This window comes from Mustela erminea, chromosome 4 (genome assembly GCF_009829155.1).
Source record: "Mustela erminea isolate mMusErm1 chromosome 4, mMusErm1.Pri, whole genome shotgun sequence".
Classification (NCBI taxonomy): Eukaryota; Metazoa; Chordata; class Mammalia; order Carnivora; family Mustelidae; genus Mustela; species Mustela erminea.
The window spans coordinates 147,741,087-147,763,865 of NC_045617.1; the positions used below are offsets into that span (position 1 = coordinate 147,741,087).

At 49.4% G+C, this 22,779-nt stretch overlaps 1 protein-coding gene across 1 annotated transcript in view; it reads right to left on the reverse strand.

Annotated features, from left to right (window-relative positions):
* CARMIL1 (capping protein regulator and myosin 1 linker 1) overlaps positions 1 to 20,558 on the reverse strand; it is a 300,014-nt gene extending 279,456 nt beyond the window's left edge. Inside the window, exons 1-2 of the mRNA XM_032341268.1 lie at positions 20,177 to 20,558; positions 15,501 to 15,598 (exon numbers count right to left, since the gene is read on the reverse strand). Of these exons, the coding sequence (XP_032197159.1) occupies positions 15,501 to 15,598; positions 20,177 to 20,216 (138 nt within the window). The 5' untranslated portion in view covers positions 20,217 to 20,558. The remainder of the gene's footprint in view (positions 1 to 15,500; positions 15,599 to 20,176) is intronic.
* Between the last annotated feature and the right edge of the window lie 2,221 nt (positions 20,559 to 22,779).

Here is a 22,779-nt window from a genome sequence, read left to right on the forward strand (position 1 = left end):
ATCTGCTTGTTTCAGGCGTCTGCTCAACTTCGGGGTCACGCTCGCCCAAGCAGCCGTCCAGGCCGGGCTCTGTCACCCCCGTCCTGCTCCGCTCTTCCTGCCGCAGGAATGGCTCAGTAACAGCCTCTTCACGCCCCACGGCTTCCGCCTCGGGCCTTGGGCTTTCTTTAGTCTCCCTTCTCTGTCCTGGTCTGTCTGTCTGTCTCCCTGTCCCCTCCCGCCCCTCCTCTCCGCTCCACCAAGAAGAATCTCTGACACGGATCCAGATCTGCCCTGCTGGGCTGCTGGATGACTTATAGATGCCTGCCTTGGGGTCAGGCACGACCACGGCTCGCTCGGTCGGGGTGGGGTTTCCCGGGCCCGGATGCTGAAGGAAGGAGAACCCCACAGGGAAGCTGTGGGCAGGGCAGGCTCTCGGAGCCAGCAGACACCTAGCACGACCTGCCCAGTAAGTGTCACTTTCTTAAGCAGATTCTAAAGTCCCGCAGATGACAGCTTACGATGATTTCTCAGGGAGCCTTAGTCCACAGGTCTCTAATGGGGGCTTAGGAATCTAATCCCAAGTCTCTCGAGTTTCGTGTGGGTCACCATTATCAGAACAGCTTGTGAAAACGGACAGCTGGGCCCCACTCCCAGAGTCCAGGGTTCGGCAGCTCTGGATAGGACCCGAAGGGGTCTGCGTTTCTTTTCTTTTCCTTTTTATTTTAAAGATTTTATTTGTTTATTTGACCGAGAGAGATCACAAGCAGGCAGAGAGGCAGGGAGAAGCAGCCCCCCCCCCCCCCAGAGCAGAGAGCCCGATGCGGGGCTCGATCCCATGACCCTGAGACCATGACCTGAGCCGAAGGCTGAGGTTTAACCCACTGAGCCACGCAGGTGCCTGAGGAGTCTGCAGTTCTAAGAAGTTCCCAGACAAAGCTCACATGCAGGTCCCAGAACCACACGCTGAAAACCACTAGGGGAACCTATTACGCGTCTTAAGACAAACTTCCATTTGGTACAATTTGTTCTTTTGTTTTAAATAGATTGAACTATCTAAATACTTCAAAAATAAGTATTTTAAAATGCATAGGGGTTTTTAGATCAACTAACCATAATCATATTACAGAACGGTAGACTTCCAGACTTAGAATTCTGTACACAAATATGACTACGGTATTGCTCTCTGACATTTGGGGACCCGCTGATCCAAACCAGTGTTTCTCAACTCGGGGGCAATTCTGTCACTCAGAGGACATGTGGCGATGTCAGAAGAGATTTCTAATGGTCATAACGGGAAGGAAGGGGTGACACTGCTAGGATCCAGTGGGCAGAGGCCAGGGATGCTCCTGAATGTCCCATTACACACAGGCAGCCCCCATGGCAAAGATCTACCTGCTCTACAATGTCAGCAGCGCTAAGGCTGATTAACCCTGACCCCACCACGTTGAGAAGGCAGGGATCCCGCACGACCTGGAGATTCAGAATCCTGCACGCCTGGGGGTACTCTAATGGGGGAAAGCAGAACCATAAAAGCCAGCAAACCCAAACGATGCCCCCAGAACAAAGAGCAACAGACTGAAATGCAAGAAGAAGCAACCGCAGTCAGCGGGGACCCAAAGGGGCCAACAAAGCCCTATCGGGATGAACGAGAGTCAACTACCGGAAGTCATGGGTGAATCTGGCTTTTGCGGAGTTTGGGGGTTTTGTTGTTGTTTTGTTTTTTGTTTTTTGAAATCTGACTAATGCGGAAGTGAAAGAGAGGCTTGAGCCTATCTCTGAACACACCTGAATCTGCAGTAAAAACGAAGTGAGAAGAGTAGCACAATACCACCCTCCGAGACAGTCCTCAGCGATGTACTTACTAAACACTTCCTTAGAGAAAGCTTTCTCAAAAACCACGCACCTTCCTCAAGAGCAGCAGAGCGAAAAAATCCTAAATTCATTTTTTTAAAAGACTTTAATTATTTGAGAGAGAGAGAGAGAATACACAAGTGGTGGGGAGAAGCAGGCTCCCCGCTGAACAGGGAGCCTGATGTGGGGCCCGATCCCAGGACCCCAAGATCATGACCTGAGCCAAAGGCAGACGCTTAACTGACTGAGCCACCCAGGTGCCCCTAAACCCATTTCTATCAACAAACTGATACTGGCTTTAAAAGCTCTGAGCAGAGAAAACATAACATAAGTATTTTGCCCAGGACCAGGAGAATATGCAAAGGAGACATACTTTTTTTTTTTTTTTAAAGATTTTATTTATTTATTTGACAGATAGATCACAAGTAGACAGAGAGGCAGGCAGAGAGAGGGGGAAGCAGGCTCCCTGCCGAGCAGAGAGCCCGATGCGGGGCTCGATCCCAGGACCCTGGGACCATGACCTGAGCCGAAAGCAGAGGCTTTAACCCACTGAGCCACCCGGGTGCCCCAGCAAAGGAGACATACTTTTTAAAAAAGATATTTATATGAAATATACCAGAGCCATCTCTGACTATGGAATACAGTCAAATTCTTGCAATCTGAGCACTGAGCACCTTCACTGCGCCCCCCCACCGACAGCAACATACCCCGAGATTCACCCATGACTTCCGGTAGGCCAGGCACTGTCCAAAGTATTTTATCTGTAATCGCTCATTAATCTTCAAATCAAATTTATGAAGAAGGTTCTATCATTACACCCACTGTGTAGACAAGAAGAGCAAGGCAAGGAGAAGTAAATACTTTGCCTACGGTTAGAGAATAACACGGAGTGCTGCTGGGTTTCACGACTCAAACCCAGGCAGACTAATCCGGTAACAGCTGCTACAAGAATGGAAAGCATAAAAAGTCCGTGAAGACATTAAAAAACAAAACAAAAAAAGCCATCCCTGGAGTTAAGGTTAACTATACCACACCACAAGCATCACTCTCCAGAACATTGCTTTAATTTTTTAAGGGTTTTATTTATTTATTTGAGAGAGCAAGAGAGCGCGAGCAAGCGAGAGATGGAACACAAGCTGGGGGAGTGGAGGAGGCTGAGCAGGGAGCCCGATCCAGGACTCAATCCCAGGACCCCAGGATCACGACAGGAGCCAAAGGTGATGTTTTAATGACCGAGCCCCCCAGGCATCCCCTCTCCAGAACGTTAAAAGTGGAGAGAAGCTGACTCTTCCCAGGGAATGTGGGGCCAGACAGAGAGGAACCAAGTGTAAGGTCTTCCCACACACACAGCCCACGGACACCACACACTCGTTCAGCACTGCGGATAACCTGCAAACATCACATCTGAAGACAGATGTCACTTTTGTTAAACCTCGACAGCAAGAACAATGCTTGACAAACACCACGTGACAAGGTGCTGATGGTCTCTGCTCTGCTCCAGCTGGTCTGGGAACAAGCCACCCTGGACAGGAAAGGCCAGCCCAACCTCTGGCATCCAGGCCCTGTCGGAAAAACGAAGGGACCTGAGGACCACCCCTCGGAGGAGCAGACCCAGAGAGAGAGGGCCGGGGCTACGGAGACTTGGGAAGTCTCTTCTAGAGAGGCCAACTGCTGACAAGAAAACAGGTCTCAGAAGCTCATAGTTCATTTTGGGGGCCAGAAGCCCTGAGAAGGCGGACGCCCAGGGGACCTCAGAGGACAAGTCTACACCAGCAGCCAAGTCTTGCGCTTCTCCAGTGGAGGTGAGCTTCGATGGCCATCAGCCGGGGAGGCAAGGAGCAGAACTGCACACAAAGTCTCCCCCAACTGCAACCCTTCTGCTACCCTGAGGATGCGGGCAAAGAAAAGAAACCCCTCCCCCTTGCTGGTGGTCCCTGGTGCTGAACAGAGCCATCCCAGATGGAGGGGACAAGCCAGCACAGGCGGTGGGGGGAAGGCGGAAGGCTCTCTCCAGGCCTGGGCTCCTTCCTCTTCCTATGAGGGAAGGACATCTTTCTTGAGTTGCTAGTGACAACCAACATAGGACAGATGGGGTCAAGAAACCAAAAATGCCCAATGGGAACTCACCAAGCAGCCCGGACTCCCACTAGCCCCCACTGCACCCACATTTTGTGAGGCTACTGCTAGGCCCTTGTGGGACAGGAAGTTCGGGCATCCCTCAGCACCGAGAAGGCCTTTGGAGCAAGTGACCTCACAGTTACTGCCCCCCATCTGGGGCTCACCTTCCCTGGTCTGTTCCACAAAGGGAGTAAGAATGTAGCCCTGAAAAAGGAAGGAGTCTCATGGGCTCGCTCTCTGAAGAATAATCACAGGTCCCTGAGGGACCTTGCAGAACCACGAGTGAAGCGGGCCACACCAACAGCTCTGGAAGGAGAGAGACACAGGCTGAACCAAGGGGAGCTGGGGGCGGCGCTCAGTGAGGAAGAAGGGGCTCTCCGAGAAGCTGCTCCTGGAGGAGTGCGCTCAGGTCCTTGCCTGGACATGCCCCCTCCCCCAACCCCAGAGCGGGAGGGTAGGCAGAGGGTGAAGAAGTAGGGACAGCACGTGGGAACAGAAGGGCCAGGGACAGAGACAGGCCACGCGACTGAAGAGAGAGCATTAGCTACAAGCAGGAGAGGTAAACTGTGTTCACAACTGTCTGGAAGGCAAAGTAAGGTCTCCTTCTCCGAGGATATTGAACTCTCCTTTAAGACACAAGACTAGGTGGGGCGCCTGGGTGGCTCAGTTGGTTAAGCCGCTGCCTTCGGCTCAGGTCATGATCTCAGGGTCCTGGGATCGAGTCCCGCATCGGGCTCTCTGCTCAGCAGGGAGCCTGCTTCCTCCTCTCTCTCCGCCTGCCTCTCCGACTGCTTGTGATTTCTCTCTGTCAAATAATTAAATAAAATCTAAAAAAAAAAAAAAAGACACAAGACTAGCTGTCCGCGCTCATAGCTCAGGAGTGTCCTCAAGGATGCTTGGTGTCCCGAAAGTGGCCTGGGCCTTGTCACCTGCAAATGTGCTCAATGACCATTGATGAAGAGCGTTCGAGGACCCAGGGGAAGAAAGCCCCACGAGAGGAGCAAAGAGCAGAGATTAAAAGCCTACGATACAGTCTCGCCCTCAAGGAAAGACAACACAGATCCCGGGACGGCGACAGTCCACAGCTGGGACCCTCGCTGACAAGCACACTTAGCACAGTGAGCAGAGCGGGGCACATAGAATTGTCGCAGCAAGCCATGTTGTACACCTGAAGCTAATGTAACAGATTTTTAAATATAAAAATAAGTTTAAATTTTTGAAATTTAAATTTAACTTTAAAAATTTTTTGAAAAGCTTTTAAAAAATAGGGAGAAAAAAAAGGCTGTGACTCTGGCAGTCCATTTGCAGACCAGAAGACACAAGAACCACTCTAGGCCTGCAGATACGCCACAGGAGGAAAGCCCACACATCCCACAGGCATATCAGAAAGGACCTCAGACTGCCAAAAAAAAAAAAAAAAAGGTTTGTCTCAGGAGTGTTGGCCAAAGACATAATACAAGAAATTGAACAAAGAGAATGAGCCAGTCTGCCAAACAGATTTTTTTTTAAGACAATAAAACTAATGCGTCGGTTAATTATTCTCCATTGAGACTTCCTGAATAACAATCAGGTGAAAAATGTATCCTTTAGAAAGCCCCTCAGGCAGCAACTCCACTTCCAGGAATTCATCCAAGAGAGATAAACAGGCGGAGGTACTCCTTTATAGGGCAAAATATTGGAAGCCACCTAAATATCTCGCAGTAAGTGTTAAATTATAGCGATTAATGAAGTGCCATGGGGGAGTCCAAAACATAGATGCGTATTAGTCAATATATACCTTGTATACAATATCAGTATATCAATATTAGTCAATATATACCTTTTATTAGTCAATATATACCTTATATAAAATATCAACACATATATACCTTATATACAATATCAACACATTATTGTCACAGAAAGCTTTGACCTTAAATACCACATTTTTAAAGTAGAGTACCAAACAGTATTCATAATTCCACCTTAAAAATATTTATATGTGCATGCGTGTAGGAAAATATATAAAAAATACTGGTATTTCTTCCAAAGGTAGCTTCTCAATTGATCACCTAGGTGATATTTCAGTTTTGCTTTCCTATATAAATTTGTAGTAATGCAAATAGCACAGATACTTCCAAAATTTAAAAAAAAAAAAGAAGAAAAATGTTTTCCGTGCCCGAGCAACATGTAGCTGATATTCTGCACTTGGCAGACCTCAACATATTGATGTTTTCTACAGGGTCTAGAGGGACAATTCTGTGATGACATGATCCCATTCCTTTTCAAGAGACGCAATCCACAGGAGCCCAATGACGTCTCTGAGAAATTCTGTTTAATTCAGTTCCACGGTGTTTACCAAATACTTGCGATCCCCAAACATCTACAACGTAAAAGGCTCATTGACAAAGGAGGCTGATTGGAAAGCAAGGGGATGAGAACAGCACAAACGCTGAAAGCAACATCCTCATCAGTTGAGGCTCAGTAAGGCTGCGGGAAGGACATGCATTCAGCCGGAGGACCGAGAGACCAGGGGAAAACATGACAACCGTCTTCAAAGGCCTGACTGGCACTGGTGGAAAGGCACGAGTTCTGTGACATTCCAGAAGACTAAGCTAGAATGAATGCGGACAAGTCCCTGAGAAGCAGATGCCAGCCCAGACAGCCAAAGGCTTTCTGAGACTCTCGTTTTTCCCATCCCTGGAAATAGTTAAGCAAAACGTAGACACCCAGGGATGTTACTCAAGAAACTTCTTGTAGGCTAGAGTGCATGGTTAGATGGCCACCGAGAGCTCTCCAGGCCCAAGACCGTCTGGGTGACAATCAAGGAGGATGGCAGGAACCAACTTCCCTGGAGTCAGCTGAGGTCAAGCCCCTCCACGCGAGGGGCCATGCAGAGGACATGGGCACAACCCCAGATGATACCCATATATGGCTTCTGAGACCCCCAAGGCCCAGCAGAAACAGATACATATGCCTCCTTAGCGGGGAGTAAGCACACTCATCTCCATTTCTTGCCATAGGCTGGAAATGCTCTAAGCGCAGTTCAGGACACGTGTGCTCCCCTGCTTCTACCTCTAGGAGGACCCACCGAGCGCCCACCACAGCCAGAGAGACCGAGACACTGCAGGCCAGCACTCACCAAGGCACAATGTCTTCAAAACAGAAAAACTCTCTCAAAACACGAGTATATGGGAAAGACCCAGTGGGTGAAAGCGAACAGACTGTTTTGGTTACACACACACATCCCACACCAAGCATCCTTCTTTCCACACCTTTAACTCTCTTCTCAAAGAGTTGGGGGAAGTGATCTATTTAGAGAGAGAGAGAAATAGGGCACGGTTACCAAGATTTAGACAACACGCCCTACATACACCAAACCGAATTCTTTCAAAAGAGAACACACATTTGAGAAAGGGGAGGGCGACCGAGGCGGAGAGGCAGAATCATGGAACCTTCAACGGACTTGATAAAGTTGCACTTTTCAATCTACTTTAACAATAGATAGTAACAGTGTTTCCAATGAAATGCAAGAGTTGACAGTAACCCTTCACTAAAGTCTTTGTTTTCTCTGTAACTCTGAAAAAAGAGTTCTCCCTATTCATTCCATACTCTCTGTAGACCTCCCGGCTGGTCGGTTTCCACCGTGCCCCTTTCACAGCCCTGCCTCCCGTGCCTCTCCAGGGCGGGCCTGAACACTCTCTCCTCCCAGGGTGGCCAAATCCCAGAGGCTGGAAAGAGTATCTTTTTAAGAACAATGAAAAGTTACACCAAGGCTGATAAATGTCGGAGGGCTTGTGCCCAAGGTCATCGGACTCTCCTGCCCTAACTACAGCAGAAACGGGGGCAGCTGCAGATGACAGAGTAGGACGTAAATGCGTCTCGGGTAACAGGTGCACGATGGCCGGAGCTGCCTTCTGGAAACAGACGCCTGGAGCCAGAGCCGGCCTCCAGCGTCCTACCCAGAGATCAGTGGGCGCCGGCTCCAGCCCTGGGTCGGGTAAAGTCTGGAACACTTCAAAGTGGACTTATTTTGAATTTCCCAGGACTTTTGCCAGGCCCCTTGGCAACAACGGGTGCTCTGACGATCGTGTCAGTGTTGTGGGTGTTTTCTGAAGCTCACTTTTCTCGAGTCGGGTAACTTCACCCAGGTGCTCTGAAAATTACCTAAGCACTGAATTGTAAGTGATCCTTAAAAGTTGAGACTCCTAAGGGTACCACAAAGGGAACTGTTCTAATTACCCAACAACGAGCACACAAAAGCCTCCCACAAAGACAAGTGAGCCAAAGACCTGGGACAATGATCTTCCCGATGTTCTGCAGAGGTCCCCACCACACCCAGACATCGAACATGAACTTTGTCCCCCCATTTACCATAATTACTGGAAACACATGTGCGCGGTCTGACGTGTTGCACCCGGTTTAACATATTAGAGGTACGCTGTGCTGTCAGCACAAAGTACGTTCGTACAGGACTCAGAAGAAAGCTGTTCCTGCCATATCGACTTGGAGAACATCCCAAGACTGCAGAAGCAGCTATTTTAAAAGCTGTGATATTTGTACCACTTCACTGGTGAACAGGGAGTCTCTCTATACTGCGCAGCCAAAAAAAAGTCCAGTCTCCCCTTGTAGTTCTAGTTCACGCTCATCACAACAGCCTCGCTGCGGTCACTGATCGGGTTTATCTTATTTTGGATTCAACTATAAATGTGCAAAACAGAGTCCTAAAGTAGGTCTACTTTATGGGATCCCTGGAAAATTAATGTGCTTTATAAAGGTAATAGTAGTTTAAAAAAAAAAAAAAAAGTCTGGACACCATTGACCAAGGCAGGTGTTGCCTGAACAGAGGTGCAAAACACCAACTCCAGATCGGCTATTTGTCTAAGAAGCAACAGTGCCACGGGCCGTATTGCTGGTCCGAGTCAGGCACGAGGGGCCAGGAAATCAGGAAAATGTTACACAGACTGGCCACATGACATAAATGTGGCCTTGTCTCAAAGCACAATGCTTTCCAGATCTGAGAATATCTGAGATTTAAAATCCTTCACAACTAAGTGGACCAGATACCTGCAAAACTTTTAGGTGAGAGATAGTCCCCCTCTGAATGTCTTTTTAAAATAAACAGGTGGTTGTAGAGTTTATATTTTGAGTTAATGGAAGACAGCACCGCCACCAAAATATTTTAGGGATATGCCTCCCCGAAACTAACATCCTTATACCTTTTAACATTTTTAATATTAGTTGACAGTAATTCTAACCAAACCTAATTAAGAGACTCAAAAGTTACAAATCCATAGTCAAATTTTTTAAAAATGCATTAAAGAGATTCTGGAGAAACTCTGCAAAAAGGAAATAAATGAACAATGGATGAACTGTTTCCAAGAGACTCCGTTTCTCCAGCCTCCTCAGTCTGGGAAGAAAGGCAGTCCTGCTTTCCTCCTGCGGGCCCACTTGATGAAGGGTGTGGAAGAACCAGGGGCTGGCAAAGATGATAGAGCCCGAATTCCAAAACGGAACAGAAAAAAAATGAAGCTGAGACCAGGGATGACCTTTGCACATGCTTCAGAACCACCACCAGGAGAGAGGAGACCACATTCCTTGCCCCCAGGCCAGCAACACCAGAGCGTGGGTGGGAGCAGGTACCCGGGACCCTGTTTCCTCCTGACAGAATCTGTCTTTCAACCATTATCCTCAAAAGGAAAGGAAAGGAAAAAGAAAGAGAAAGAGAAATAGAATGTCCAGGCAATACCAAATGCTGTCAAAGACTCAGAGAGACGGGATTATTCACATGTCACTGGTAGGACTAGCCCGTGGTAGAGTCACTCTGGAAAACAGCTGACAGCTTCTTCTAAAATTAAACAGGCAATTCCAATACAGACCCGCAATTGCACTCCTCGCCATTCATCAGGAAGACGCATGTTCACACCCAAGTCTGTAACTTTGTATCAATCTCAGTTCTATTCTAATAACCCCAAATAACCCCAAAACAGAAAACCACCCACAGATCCATCAACAGAAAACCACTCACAGGTCCATCTGGAGGAGTGGACATCCAGACCATGGAATCATCCCCAGTGGGGGTCCGGGGTACACGATGGCTACATGCAACATCCTGGAGGAATGTCTAGGAAATTATCTCAGGTGGGGAAAAAAAAAAAAAAACCAAAAGGCATATATATACTGCGTGATTACATTTACATAACATTTTTTTGAAGGAACAAAATTTTAAAAACAAAGAACACATTAGCAGCAACCAGGGGTCCGAGAAGGGGGTATATGGGTGTGGCTCAGAGAGGCAGGAGGAGGAATCCTTGCGATGGTGGGAATGTTCAGCATCGTACAGCATCAACGGCAGAATCTTGAACGTGGTATCACACGTTGATTTTGCAAGACAGGAGAAGCTGGATAAAGGGTACTTTATCTGTGTGACTTTTTACAACCGCATGTAAATCTATACAGTGATCCCAAACTGAAAAGCTTGATTTAAAAAATGCACTAATTAGGGGCGCCTGGGTGGCGCAGTGGGTTAAGCCGCTGCCTTCGGCTCAGGTCATGATCTCAGGGTCCTGGGATCGAGTCCCGCATCGGGCTCTCTGCTCAGCAGGGAGCCTGCTTCCCTCTCTCTCTCTCTCTGCCTGCTTCTCCATCTACTTGTGATTTCTCTCTGTCAAATAAATAAATAAAATCTTTAAAAAAAAAAAGAAAGAAATAAAAAATGCACTAATTAAAACAGTTTTAAAAGTCAAGGTACCGGGCCACCTGGGTGGCTCAGTCCGTTAAGCATCTGCCTTCGGCTCAGGGCACGATCCCAGGGTCCTGGGATCCAGCTCCGCATCGGGCTCCCTGCTCAGTGGGGAGTCTGCTTCTCCCTCTCTCTCTGATGCTCCCCCAACTTGTACTCACTCTCCTTCACTCTCTCTCACATAAATAAACAAAATATTTCAATAAATAAATAAAAATCAAGTCCAGGAACTACAAAAATTGGCTTAAGATTCAACAAGCAAATGAGAAAATGGAGTAAGAGTCAAAGACAGCATCTCTTCCCGATGACATGCCCTACAGACAAGAGAGAAGGAATTACACAAACAGACGACAATATCTTCTGTGAACCTGCCTGCCACTTGGATAAAAAGTCCAGCGCCCAGGGACCATACCCTAGGAGAGCCATCCTAAGGACGAACAGCCCGTTCCAACCTCTTCTATCTTCCCTTTAATTGTCCCCAGAGGCTCCACCTCAGGTCTGTTCCCCCCTGGTTTCCTAACCTATAGTTATTAGGGTCTCTGACCAAATAAGATCGAGAAAGACAGCACGCTCCAGCTCATGCTTAGGAACCACCCATGCCCATAGATGCAGTAATGGCTCCAAAAAGCCAGGCGGTAAAGACACTCGTTTATCCCTAACACCCTGATTGCCAAACGTATCACAGATCTCTCTACCCCCCGCACATCCCAGCATTCCTGATCCCATGGGAGCAGAGTCCTACCTGCAGAATTTCAGATCTGATCAGTTGCACTCTATCCTGCTGAAAAGGAGACGGAGCTATAAATATTCCCCTTGGCCTTACGGTGAACTGAGCCCAACCTCTCGATAAAGGTAGGAGATGCTCGGGCATCAGGAGTGGCATTTTCGGTGCCACTGAGGAAACAAGGCAGGGTTTCTGGGTTCCTCTTGCTTTATCATTTGGTGGCTGTTTATCTTGTGCTGGGCCCTGCACCAAGCGTGTTAAAACGTAGCCTCGTTAATCTTCAAGGCAGCCGGGAACAAACAGCTCCTGTTGCACACCTGTCCCATTAGAGAAAGGAACGGAGGCTTCACAGTGTTACAAAGCGGCTGGGCTGCACTGAGACTGCAAGGCCCAGCTTCCTCACGTCTGAGCTCTGCTGCGTCCCTGGACACCAGAGGATAAAGTTCACGTCAAGGTTATTAGAAACAGGTGGTGAGACCCCTTGAACCCGTCCCTGTCGCACCTGATACCCCAATGGCAAGGGAAGGTATCCCCGCTGTGCCTGGTCTCTCCACAAGGCACCTGCTCCAGTCCTGCTTCTGCAGTGGCTTCTGCTTCTCTAAACCCGGCCCAGCTTCCAGGCTTGCTCTGTTCCCTGGGTCCACAACGCGTCTCTACTCTCTCCCCTTGGCAACTCCCACTCAGCCTCCCAGTGTCAGCTTAGGGTTCCCTTCCTTCTAGAACTCTTCCCTGATGCGCCAGCCTGAGTCTGAGTCTGGGACACGCTGTGATGACAGCCCCCCAGTCGTCCTGCTCACAGCCCGGCTGAGAGCACGGCCCCCTGACATGTCTCCCTCCCCAGAGAGACTGCGGGCTCTGGATATGTGAAGTCTCATACCTGCCCTCGGCATGGTGCCCAGGACGTGCTCAGTCGGTTGGAAATTGTGTATAAGTCCATCAATCCACCAAATAAACACGAGGATTCCTGATCCTCCCAAGGCCCAAATCTTCCTGATCATTGAATGAAAGAGTGAACAACAAGCCAAAGGACATTTTCTTTATTTTGAGAATAACGATGAAGCAGGGACACCTGGCCGGCTCGGTCTTTAAGCGTCTGCCTCTGGCTCAGGTCATGATGCCAGGGTCCTGGGATGGAGCCCAGCCTCAGGCTCTCTGCTCAGCGGGGAGTCTGCTTCTCCCTCTCCCTCAGCCCCTCCCCCACTCTGAGCTCTATCTCTCTCTCTCTCTCTCAAATAAGTAAATAAAATCTTAAAAAAAAATAAATAATGGTGAAACAAGATACGGTCTGAGTGAGGCAGATCTGGGTTCAAATTCCAGCTCTGTCATTAACTAGTAAATGACCTGAAGCGGCGTATCTGGCCTGTCCCAGTCTGAGCCGAGACATACACAGAGTTGCTGCGGGACTGAATAAGGTAATGCTAATTAAGCGTTGAGCACAGAGCCTAGCCCTCGGTCAATGTCCAGTAACTATTAGCTATTATGACCAGGAGAAAGAGGAAGATGAAGATAAACCCTCCACAAAAGATAAGCTAGAAATCGTATCAAGTCTCCAACTGTAAAGAGAAGGAACGACACGAGAAAATCACACACTCCCAGCCTTAGGAGAAGGAAGGCCGGTAAGAACAGACACTGTGGGAAAGGAAGTAAAATCCCAACAAGATATACTGAAGGTACTAAGCCAATTCATTTATGACCAATTTAGCAGACTGAGAGCCACAGAAAGTCAGAAGTGAACATTATAAAGAGATTCCCCCAGTGTTTTCATTTCAGGAACAAATTCTCTCGATCCAGAAACTCCAAAAACACAACGTGAAGGTCAGTTTGTCACGGACCACCTTGCTCCAACCTGAATATTTCTATTAAGATTGTCAGACTCTGGGGCGCCCGGGTGGCTCAGGGGGTTAAAGCTTCTGCCTTCCGCTCAGGGTCCTGGGATTGAGCCCCGCATTGAGCTCTCTGCTCAGCAGGGAGTCTGCTTCCTCCTCTCTCTTTCTCTCTATGCCTGCCTCTTTGCCTACTTGTGATCTGTCTGCCAAATAAATAAATAAAATCTTTACAAAAAAAAAAAAAAAAAAAAAAAAGATTGGCAGACTCTTGAGTATTTCAATTAATAATTCCTGTCTACGCATATAAGGAACAGCCAAAAACAAGTTTACGCCAAAACGATCAGAAACCACTTAGGTTCCAGATTTGGGGAAATAAATGCTTACATGCAAAGATGTGGATAATTTGGGGACAACCTTAACTCCAGCTTATGTTGAGATGTGTGGGGCGTTGGGGGGATGGGGCATACAGGGCAGTCCTTAACATTAAGTACTAATCGTAAGTATTCGTAAATGGTGCTGATTTTGTTATACTGGACATTTAAATTTGTCTTTGTTATTTTCACGTTATAGATTTCACTCATAACATGGGCTCATTCCTAGCACGATGAAGAGGGTCCACACCAAATAATACCACGCATCGGGTCAGACCGTCGTAGCGAATGCTGCTTGACAAGGACAACTGAGTTGGACAAAAGTGGATCCATCCATGTAAAGACTGGCTTTAAATAGCAGAAACAAAATGTCTTCTCTCTCCACTGCCACCTCCCCAAGACACCACTATCCTATAACATTAAGTAACATATATGCTAAGGAAATTCACTCTTTAGTAAAGCAAAATAAATCAGATTGATGGCACCCATTGCTTCTGCTCTTGGTCACCCTAACAAGGCAGGCTACATGAACACACTCTGTCGCCGGGCCAAAGCCCCTCCGTCAAGTTTCCCCACTTCAAGTCCTCTGCTGTTCTGCCTTGGACACACAGACCACAGAGAAAGAGACAGCGGCCACCAACAGCATAATCCTCCCATCTACCGGGGAAGGCAGCCAGATATTCTGAAAGATTCTCAAGACAGACGTGATCAGAAAGACACTTGTGATTCTGCAGCAAATTCAACTGAAGAAACAGAATACTCAAAAGATTCTCTTTCAATGACAGGTGCTCGGAATTTGTTTTAAAATACCCTGGGGGATTAGGGGGGCTTGTGGGGAAACCAACAATATCGGTGAAACATGAAAACCTGTTGAAGCTAGATGAACATACATGGGGTTCAGTACGTTAATCTCTACTTCTGCATATGCTTGAAAATTTCCACTGATAAAAAGATAAACAGGGCGCCTGGGTGGCTCAGTGGTTTAAAGCCTCTGCCTTCAGCTCAGGTCATGATCTCAGAGTCCTGGGATCGAGGCCTGCATCGGGCTTTCTGCTCAGTAGGGAGCCTGCTTCCCCCTCTCTATCTGCCTCTCTGCCTACTTGTGATTTCTGTCTGTCAAATAAGTAAATAAAATTAAAAAAAAAAAAAAAAGATAAACAGAATATTCTCTCCAACCTGAAAACATAAATAGCATGTATTCCCCCAAGACTAAATCTAGGTTTGCCACAACCTCAACCAAGAAGCCAAAAACACCACAAAGGGCTCTTCACTTCTCTAAAGCTACAGTCCAGTCACTAAAATGGCCTCCCCAACTCTGTGCCCAACGTGGTCCAACTCCTGGGCCCCCGGCAGCTCCCCCACATGCTGGGAGGACCCCAAGTCCGATGTCAACACTAGCAGATACTGCCTGCATCAAGCATTTCCCTTTAAAACACCAAATGTCCCCGTGAAACAACAAAGATACAAGGTATCTTTTTCCCCTGGAGGCGGACTCAGATGTAACATCTGAGAACATTTAGTTACACAGTTAAACCAAGGCGAGATGAATTCTTTAACCTCCTCCCTAAGTCCTCACAAATGAAATCATAAAATCAGCCACAGCAAAGATAACTATAAAGTCCATTTCATATCAAAATTGAATACTCTGAAAACCGGCTGTAGGAGAGGACCTCAGTGTGGATGACTGAGACAATTTTAAGAAATAACTTCAATCTCGAAAATGTTAATATCCTACTGTTACCTTTCAATGGGCAGACATTCCAGTTAATCCAGGACAAAATGGCCCTTGGAACTTTCCAGCAAAATACGAAACACAGCACTTGAGTTGCATGGAAATGAAGCAATCAAAACAATGAAGAGGAAAAACACTTTCACTTCCAAACATTTTAAGAAACAAGAATACTTACCAGCACTTTGTTTTCAACTTTGTCTCCCTTGACTTCCAACTTTACTTTCTTCGTCACTGCAATTTTTATCTTTCTGCCAATAACATCCTTTATGCTTTCTGAAAGAAGGGAAGAGTTTCATTATATTCCTTTATTAATAAGAAAAAAAGCACTGGAGAGGGGAGAACACATGAAGGAGTATTCTGGGTTGTTTTTAATCATTGTGGCTTGTCTTGTTTTTTTTTTTAGCTTGTTTTAACAAGCCTGACGGTTATCGGTCACATAGTCAATGAACACCTACTACGTGTGTTGTCTTGTGCTCTCAGATGCTGAGGCAAATATAAAAGCCTGTGACACAATACCAGTTCACGCAAGGCATGACGTAATCCCGCTGGGCAAACAGACGCACATACGAGAAAAAACATGAGCCACGTCAGACGGTACCACGGAGGGTAGTGCTACATGCAGACCAAGAGCACAATAGAATTCGTAACCTCCCTTGGCTGGTTACCTCTGGCCCCCAGCAGCCTCTATGCCCATCACAGTGGCCTAGAAACAGTACCATTTCCAGGTGCCTGACATCACAGTTGGGGAATATGGCAAAGAACCAGAACCAGACTGGACAATCTAGCCCGGGAAGGGTGATCCTGGCCATCTGTCTTCTGGAGGCATCACAGCCCGACAACCCAAAGAGCGGTCAAAGGCGACAAGAAAGCGGGAATCAAGAGTGAAGCAGGGGAGACTTCAAAATCTGGTGGCAGGAAGGATGGCACTGAGTGCTCCAAATGGAACAGGTCTCAAATCAGACTCACTCTCCTCCCACTCCTGTGGCCACTAATGAAGCTGGAAATTTTGTTTTCTAGCAGACGGGAAGCCAGTCACCCACTCTCCTAGAACCACCTCCTAAACAGCTCCCGACCCCCGGGCTTGACCCGGCATTCAAGGACTAAGAATCTCAAGACAAGTTCACGATGTCCCACCTATCAGCTCTCTGTCCCCTCCCTCACCAAAGGGACCCTCAAAAATCCACAGGCCTGATCACATCGCTCTCGCTCTTTGAGGTGCTGTCATTTTTGGATAAGGCCCAGTCATTTTTGGATAAGGCCCAACGCTGTAGCAGACCACTCAACGTCTTCCATATTTTTTTCGGTTTAACTTCTCAGCACACACACTTAACAATCCAATCGTCGCTATCATCTCCAGCTTGTACACCCCCAGGATTCTGTGTGTACTGTTCTCTCTCCTGCGATGCCCTTTCGCTAGTCTCCTGGTTACATTCTACTACAAAATATAGCGACCTCGGGTGCCTGGGTGGCTTGGTCAGTTATACGTCTGTCTGCCTTTGGCTCGGGTTGTGCTCCCCGGGGCCTGGGATGCTCTCCTCCCTCTGCCTGCCGTTCCCCCTGCTTGTGCTCTCTCTTTCCTACTCTTGCTCTGTCAAATAAATAAAATCTTCAAAAAAAAAAAAATATATATATATATAGCAACCTCCTCTATACTCCCAAAGCTCTGTATTCTATATTATAATCATCTTGGCTTATTCATATATTCAAGAAATACACGGACACAGGAAGAGCTCCTGTTTGCCAAGTGTTCAACCAGGCCCGGGGACACAGACAGCCCCTGCCTCCCACAGGTGCTTACAATCTAGACAACTCGGACAAATGGCTCTAGGCAAATCCGTACACACTAGCATGAGATCATGGACAAGGAAATTCCCAAAAGTTTCAGGGAGGAGGGGACCCCTGAGCAGAATCTTAAAGGAGTGGGACACAGACCGCTAGTCCAAAGTCCAAAGTATAGCGTGCAATGCCATCCACTGAGCTGCGGGAAGAAAATAGAATTTTTACTTCTATTTGCAATGTATTCCAGTTTCTGTTTTAAATTATCCATGCTAAATGCAGTATGTATGTAGTTAAGTACATAAATATGTTTATGAAGGGGTAATCAAACCCACCACAAAAGTTTAGAGCTGCCGAGGTAGAGAAGAGTGAGAAGGAAGCACTTGGCCCACGTGGAGAAGAGAATGGAAACAGGAGAAAGTGAGGCTTGCGGGCAGGGAGGGGCGGGTCAGAACCAGCAACCAGGTGGGACTTTGGGGAGAAAAGGGATGGGGGGGCCTCGCTGCGCTAGGAGTTCTCTATCAGAGCTGGAAACAGATAAAAGCTACTCCTCCCTCCCCTAAAAAGACATGTGGGAAAGTCACATCAGAAACAGACTTAAGCGGGGCGCCTGGATGGTGCAGTCAGCTGAACGGCCCTACTCCAGGTTTTGGCTCTGGTGGGGCTGTGATCTTGGGTGGCGGGGACCAGCCCATGTCAGGATCCACAGTGGGTGTGGAGTCTGCTCAGTATTCTTTCCCCCTCTCCCTCTGCCTCACCCCCTTGTGCTCTTTCTCTTTCTCTAGAATAAATAAATTTGGGGGGGGGGGAACATACCCACATGGAAAGGGACGGCAAAGTTAAACACCAAAAGGTTAAAAGTTAGCTATCTCAGAGTGGTAACACAGCTGATAGATAGTCTTCTCCTTCCTCTTAGCATTTAAACTTTTTAATAAAAAGCCTGTATTTTTGGGGCGCCTGGGTGGCTCTGCCTTTGGCTCAGGTCATAGGCTCTGCTCAGCAGGGAGCCTGCCCTCCCCACATGCCTGCTTCTCTGCCTACTTGTGATCTCTGTCTGTCAAATAAATAAATAAAATCTTTAAAAAAAAAGCCTGTATTTATTTTATTATCAGAGAGAAACAAATTGCATTTTCTTAATGTCTTCGGTAATTAGCTTAAGGGAATACACTGAGGTTTTCCCACAGTTGCCATTTTGAACTGATCTAAGTGTAACTCTCTGAACACCTGAAATGAGAGAAGCGCAGGTGCAGGAATTTCCCTGGTCCCAGACTAATTAGACCATTTAAAGGCCCAGAAAAATCAGACCGGGCATGTCACAAAAGCATGCGTCACCTCGTTGAAGGATATGAGCTGCGCAAGACTCAATAAACACACAAATTCCTAGAGAAGGATGAAATCAAATTCTCCAACATACCAAAGGATTTATTTTGAGAACCATTCACATAAACCAGGTATCTTATTCCCAGCCCTTCCCTCTCTCTTGAGGCTGAGTAACTACCTAAAGTTTTCATTACCAAGCTCAAGGTCACCTAAGTTAAAAATCTGACCATCTCTTTGGCTATCCTTATCCGCCCCCCCCCACCCGGCCAGGGAGGCCAGCCCTCCCCCTCAGACCTTCTCAGGACCTCCGCAGGGATCTGCAGAGACTCTGGGCCTTGGTTTTCTCTTCCGGGTAGGGTGCTGGGAAGATCTCAGCCTCCCAGAACCGGATGGGCCACTCACTCGAGCAAAGGCAGCTGATGCTTTATCTCAGAAGCCTACTCCACAGGGTTGGGGAGAGAGAAGAGGCCAGAGTGGGGGAAGGGACTGGTAACTTCATACCCTAAATTTGGGTGAAAAGTTAGGATTGGGTTTTTGGTGTGTTGGTGGTGGTGGTGGTGGTTTTGTTTTTTGTTTTTTGTCTTTTTTAACTTCACAAAAGCTGAAGCTTTCATAGAAACCTAGCAACAGCTTCTTCACATCAAGTGTCACCTGCTCAGTTAGGTCACTAATGGAAGAGCACACAGAAACCGAGGGGCAAATTTCTCAAGAGCAGATGAATGGGCAGGCAGAACTTCCTCTCGCTGTCAGCCCGGATTAAACAGCACCTTTCTGCGCAGTGTGCCAAGGATGGGAGAGGAAGGAATACACGTCCCTAGGGCTCAAAACGCGCGCGCAGACACACACACCTTGTTAAAATACAATGTGCTATACATACACACACGCTTAAACGCTGGGTTTTCAGAACGCTCCTCCCCACCTCATTTTAACTCTGCCATTTTAACCCAACGCGCAATTAAGTTAAACCCCAAGACATAAAACCCCCCTGCCCCCCCACACCAAAACAAACAAACAAAAAGCAAAAAAAAAAAAACAAAACCTCAAAGGGCTCAAACAACAGGTCACCTTGCATAGGGTACTGCACACAGGTTCCCCGAGATTCGGGATGGGGAGAATCGGTAGGTTAATTATTATTAAAATAACTCATAACATTAACCCTCAGTTTGCCGGCCGGAGCGTGCGTCACTTCGGTAACCCTTTGGCTCCCGGCGGGCTGGGCGAAGCCACGCCTCGCCCGGCTCAGTCCGCACTCGCGACTAGCGCCCCCTCCCCTGAGTCTGCGTGTGGGAGGAGCACCTCGCCCGGGGATGGGGGGAGCCCCCGGCAGGTGCCGGAGACGACCCACTGTGCGCTCGCCACCCCCTCCCCCCGGCCCTACGCCGGCCTTTCCCCGACTTCCCCGAGTTTGGGGCAGGGGGCTGGTCTCTGCAAACGGTGCTCCTCGCCGCCAGAGCTCCCAAGTCCGAGGCAACCCGCCCCCCTCTTCCGCCCACCGCGACCGCCCCCACCCCCGTCGCGGCTGGGGAGGAGCCCCGCACTCCCGGGTCTCAGCTGCCCCCCACGGCCGCCCTCCCCGAACTGGGCTTTCCCGGCGGCGAGACGCGAGCAAAGTTCCCGGCGCCCCGCCCAGCACGGCGGCGACCTGAGGGGCGCCGCGACTTCGCGGGACCTGCGGGAAGGCGGGAGGAGGGCAGGGGGGCGGCGGGGAGGGGTGCGCCGGGGCAGACGGCGAGCCCGCGGCCGCGCCACTCTTACCTGTCAGCTCCCTGGGAACCTCGGAGCTCTCCTCGGTCATGGTGGCCCTCCAGGCGCGGGGGCAGTGCCGGTCCAACTCTGATTTACGGCCCCCCGCCCGCCCCCGAGCCCCTCAGTTTTTAGAGGCAGATGCGGCTTGCGCCCGGGAGGAGGCAAGAAAGCGAGGGCGGAGATACAATTTTGCCGCGCCCCCCGCCCCTCCAAAAAAAAAAAGAGTTACAAATAGGTGGGTCGGCTGCGGCCGCTGCTACATGTCGCCTCCGCGCAGTTCCCGGCGGCGGCGCGGAGACCCGGGGATTCCGGCGGCGGCGGCTGGGGCTCCCGGCTCTCGGCGGCGCTGCTCCGGCCGCGGCCACCTCCCGCCGCCCCGCGCCGCGCCGCACCTACGGCCCTAGGTGAAGGCGGAAGGCGAGCGCAGAGGGCGGGGAGAGCGGCGCGGCGGGGCGAGGGTTTCCTCGCGCCCCTGCCGGGCTGAGGTTGGGCGGGGGCAGCTCGGGCCCTCCTCCGCCTCCTCCTCCTCCACTCCTCCTGCGTCTCCTCCTCCTGCTCCTCCTGCGTCTCCTCCTCCGCCGCCTCCTGCGCTCCTCCTCACCTCGCGAGAGCCGGCCTCCGCACGGGTCCCCGGCCGGCCTCCCGCGCCCGGCGCTCGCGCCCCCGCGCGGGGCGCACCCGGGGAGGGGGGTTGCGGCGGCGGCGGCGGGCAGGCGGGCGCCCCTCCTCGCAGCCTCCCTCCGCCGCCGCCGCCCCGGCCCTGCGTCTGGAGCGGGGGTGAGGGAGCGAGGGAGCGCGAGCCCGGGAGCCATCTGCTGGCTGCGACGGAGGCGAGCCGGGTGCGCCCGGGCTTCCCGGGGCCGCGTCCCCACCTCCCGGCGGCCCGAGGGAGCGCGAGGATGGGAGACTGCAGATGCCCGCAGATTCCGCAGGCCCGTCCGCGCGGAAGCCCGTTCTGTCTGGGACCCTTCTCCGCACTTTCCCTTCTCAGCCCTCCCCGGGACGTGCTGTCTTTTCATCGGCGAGATTAATTCTCTATTTCTGGTGAGCAGGAGCTAGACGAGACCTGGAGACACTAACCATACGGGGAGAAGGCACTTTTTTCTGCGCGCAGCCGGCGCCCCGCAGCCGGCGTTGGCAATCTGGAGACCTTGGAATTGCGAGAGCGCTTTGGGAAAAGCCTTTCACTCGCGGCAGCATCTCCTTTAACCCCAGGGGTGCAGTCGGAGAGCTCGCTGAGCCGTGTTCCCAGAAGCCGGAGTAGGGCCGCTGGTAGCTCTGGTCCTACCTGGCCCGGCTCCCTCGACTTTCCCAGACCCCACCCCCCACACACCCCCACACACACCCCAGAGAGACAACTTCGCGGCCAGGAACACTTGGGAGCGCCTCAGTTGCTGCTGTCTCTCCTGGCCGCTGGGAAGGGTTCTGTCGAATCAGGTTCTGTTTTTAAAGGACAGAAAGAGGGGAGGGAGGAGAGGAAGGGGGATCCCCTACTTCTAATCACTGCTGCCCACCTTGGATCCACAAGAGTCGTCTTCAGCCTCTCCGCCTGGCGTGTCCCAGTGGGGTCCTTGCTACGTTTCTGACCTCTCCCACCCCCACTCCTACAAACTGACTCTCTCTGACACTATTTGCTTTCCCCACCCCATGAATGCTATTTGATTTTTACCTGTGTTTTCAGTCCAGCCCAATGTGTGAAGATTTTCAGGGGATCTCAGGGCACTGTGATCCCTGTATTCAAAACGAGCAGAGTATATTGCTTGAAATACTCTGTAAACCCAAACCATACGTTGCCTTCACTGCTTGTGTATTTGACAGGTTTTACTGCATTGGTCCCTGGGTTTGGGGTTGTCCATCCAACTAACTAGGCTGTGGGCAATTTGAGGACAGGACTTTATCTCAGACTTTTAAACCTCCTCAACAGAAACTTGTGCAAAATAGGTGTTCAGTAAACATTGGCTAACGGATTGGTTTTAAAGCATGTGGCCTCAGGCTCCCTGATGTTTGTCTCAAAAATTGGAACTTGCTCTAAGTTAGACATTTCCTTTGTGTGTTAAATATCTTTTTTATGCAATAAATGGGAATTAACATCTCAAAACTATGTTCCATTCAACTGTGTGCATTAAAGGGGATTTTTCTGGCACGCACCAATGGAGTTTCAGAAATAGCCCTGCAGGTTCCAAACCATGTGGTAACTTGTGAAAATAAGGACAAAAGATTTTTTTTTCCCCATGGCCTGGGGTGATGGAAAGAATAAAGGAAAGGCTGTATGGCAGTCCCGTAATTCAGTGCTGCTTGGCATCGTGTAGAGGAAGCTGGGATTTCAATAAAAGAATCCATGTTTTTCCTGATTGGCTCCCACATCTCTGAAGGCATGGATTCAAATGAACATCCCTTCTTGATACCTAAAAAGGACTGGTGGGTTTTGGAGATCATCTTGGGTGCAAAACTCAAATATCTTTCAGAATAGCAAGCAGAGAACTCCAAGGAGCACAGTTTATAAAGCTGCGTAACCCAGCCAGTAGCAAATGTCCTCCTGCCCAACACAATCCTGGTGCCAGCTTAGAGAATGCATTTTGAATTCTGAAATGCATGCTTCTTGACTAAAATCT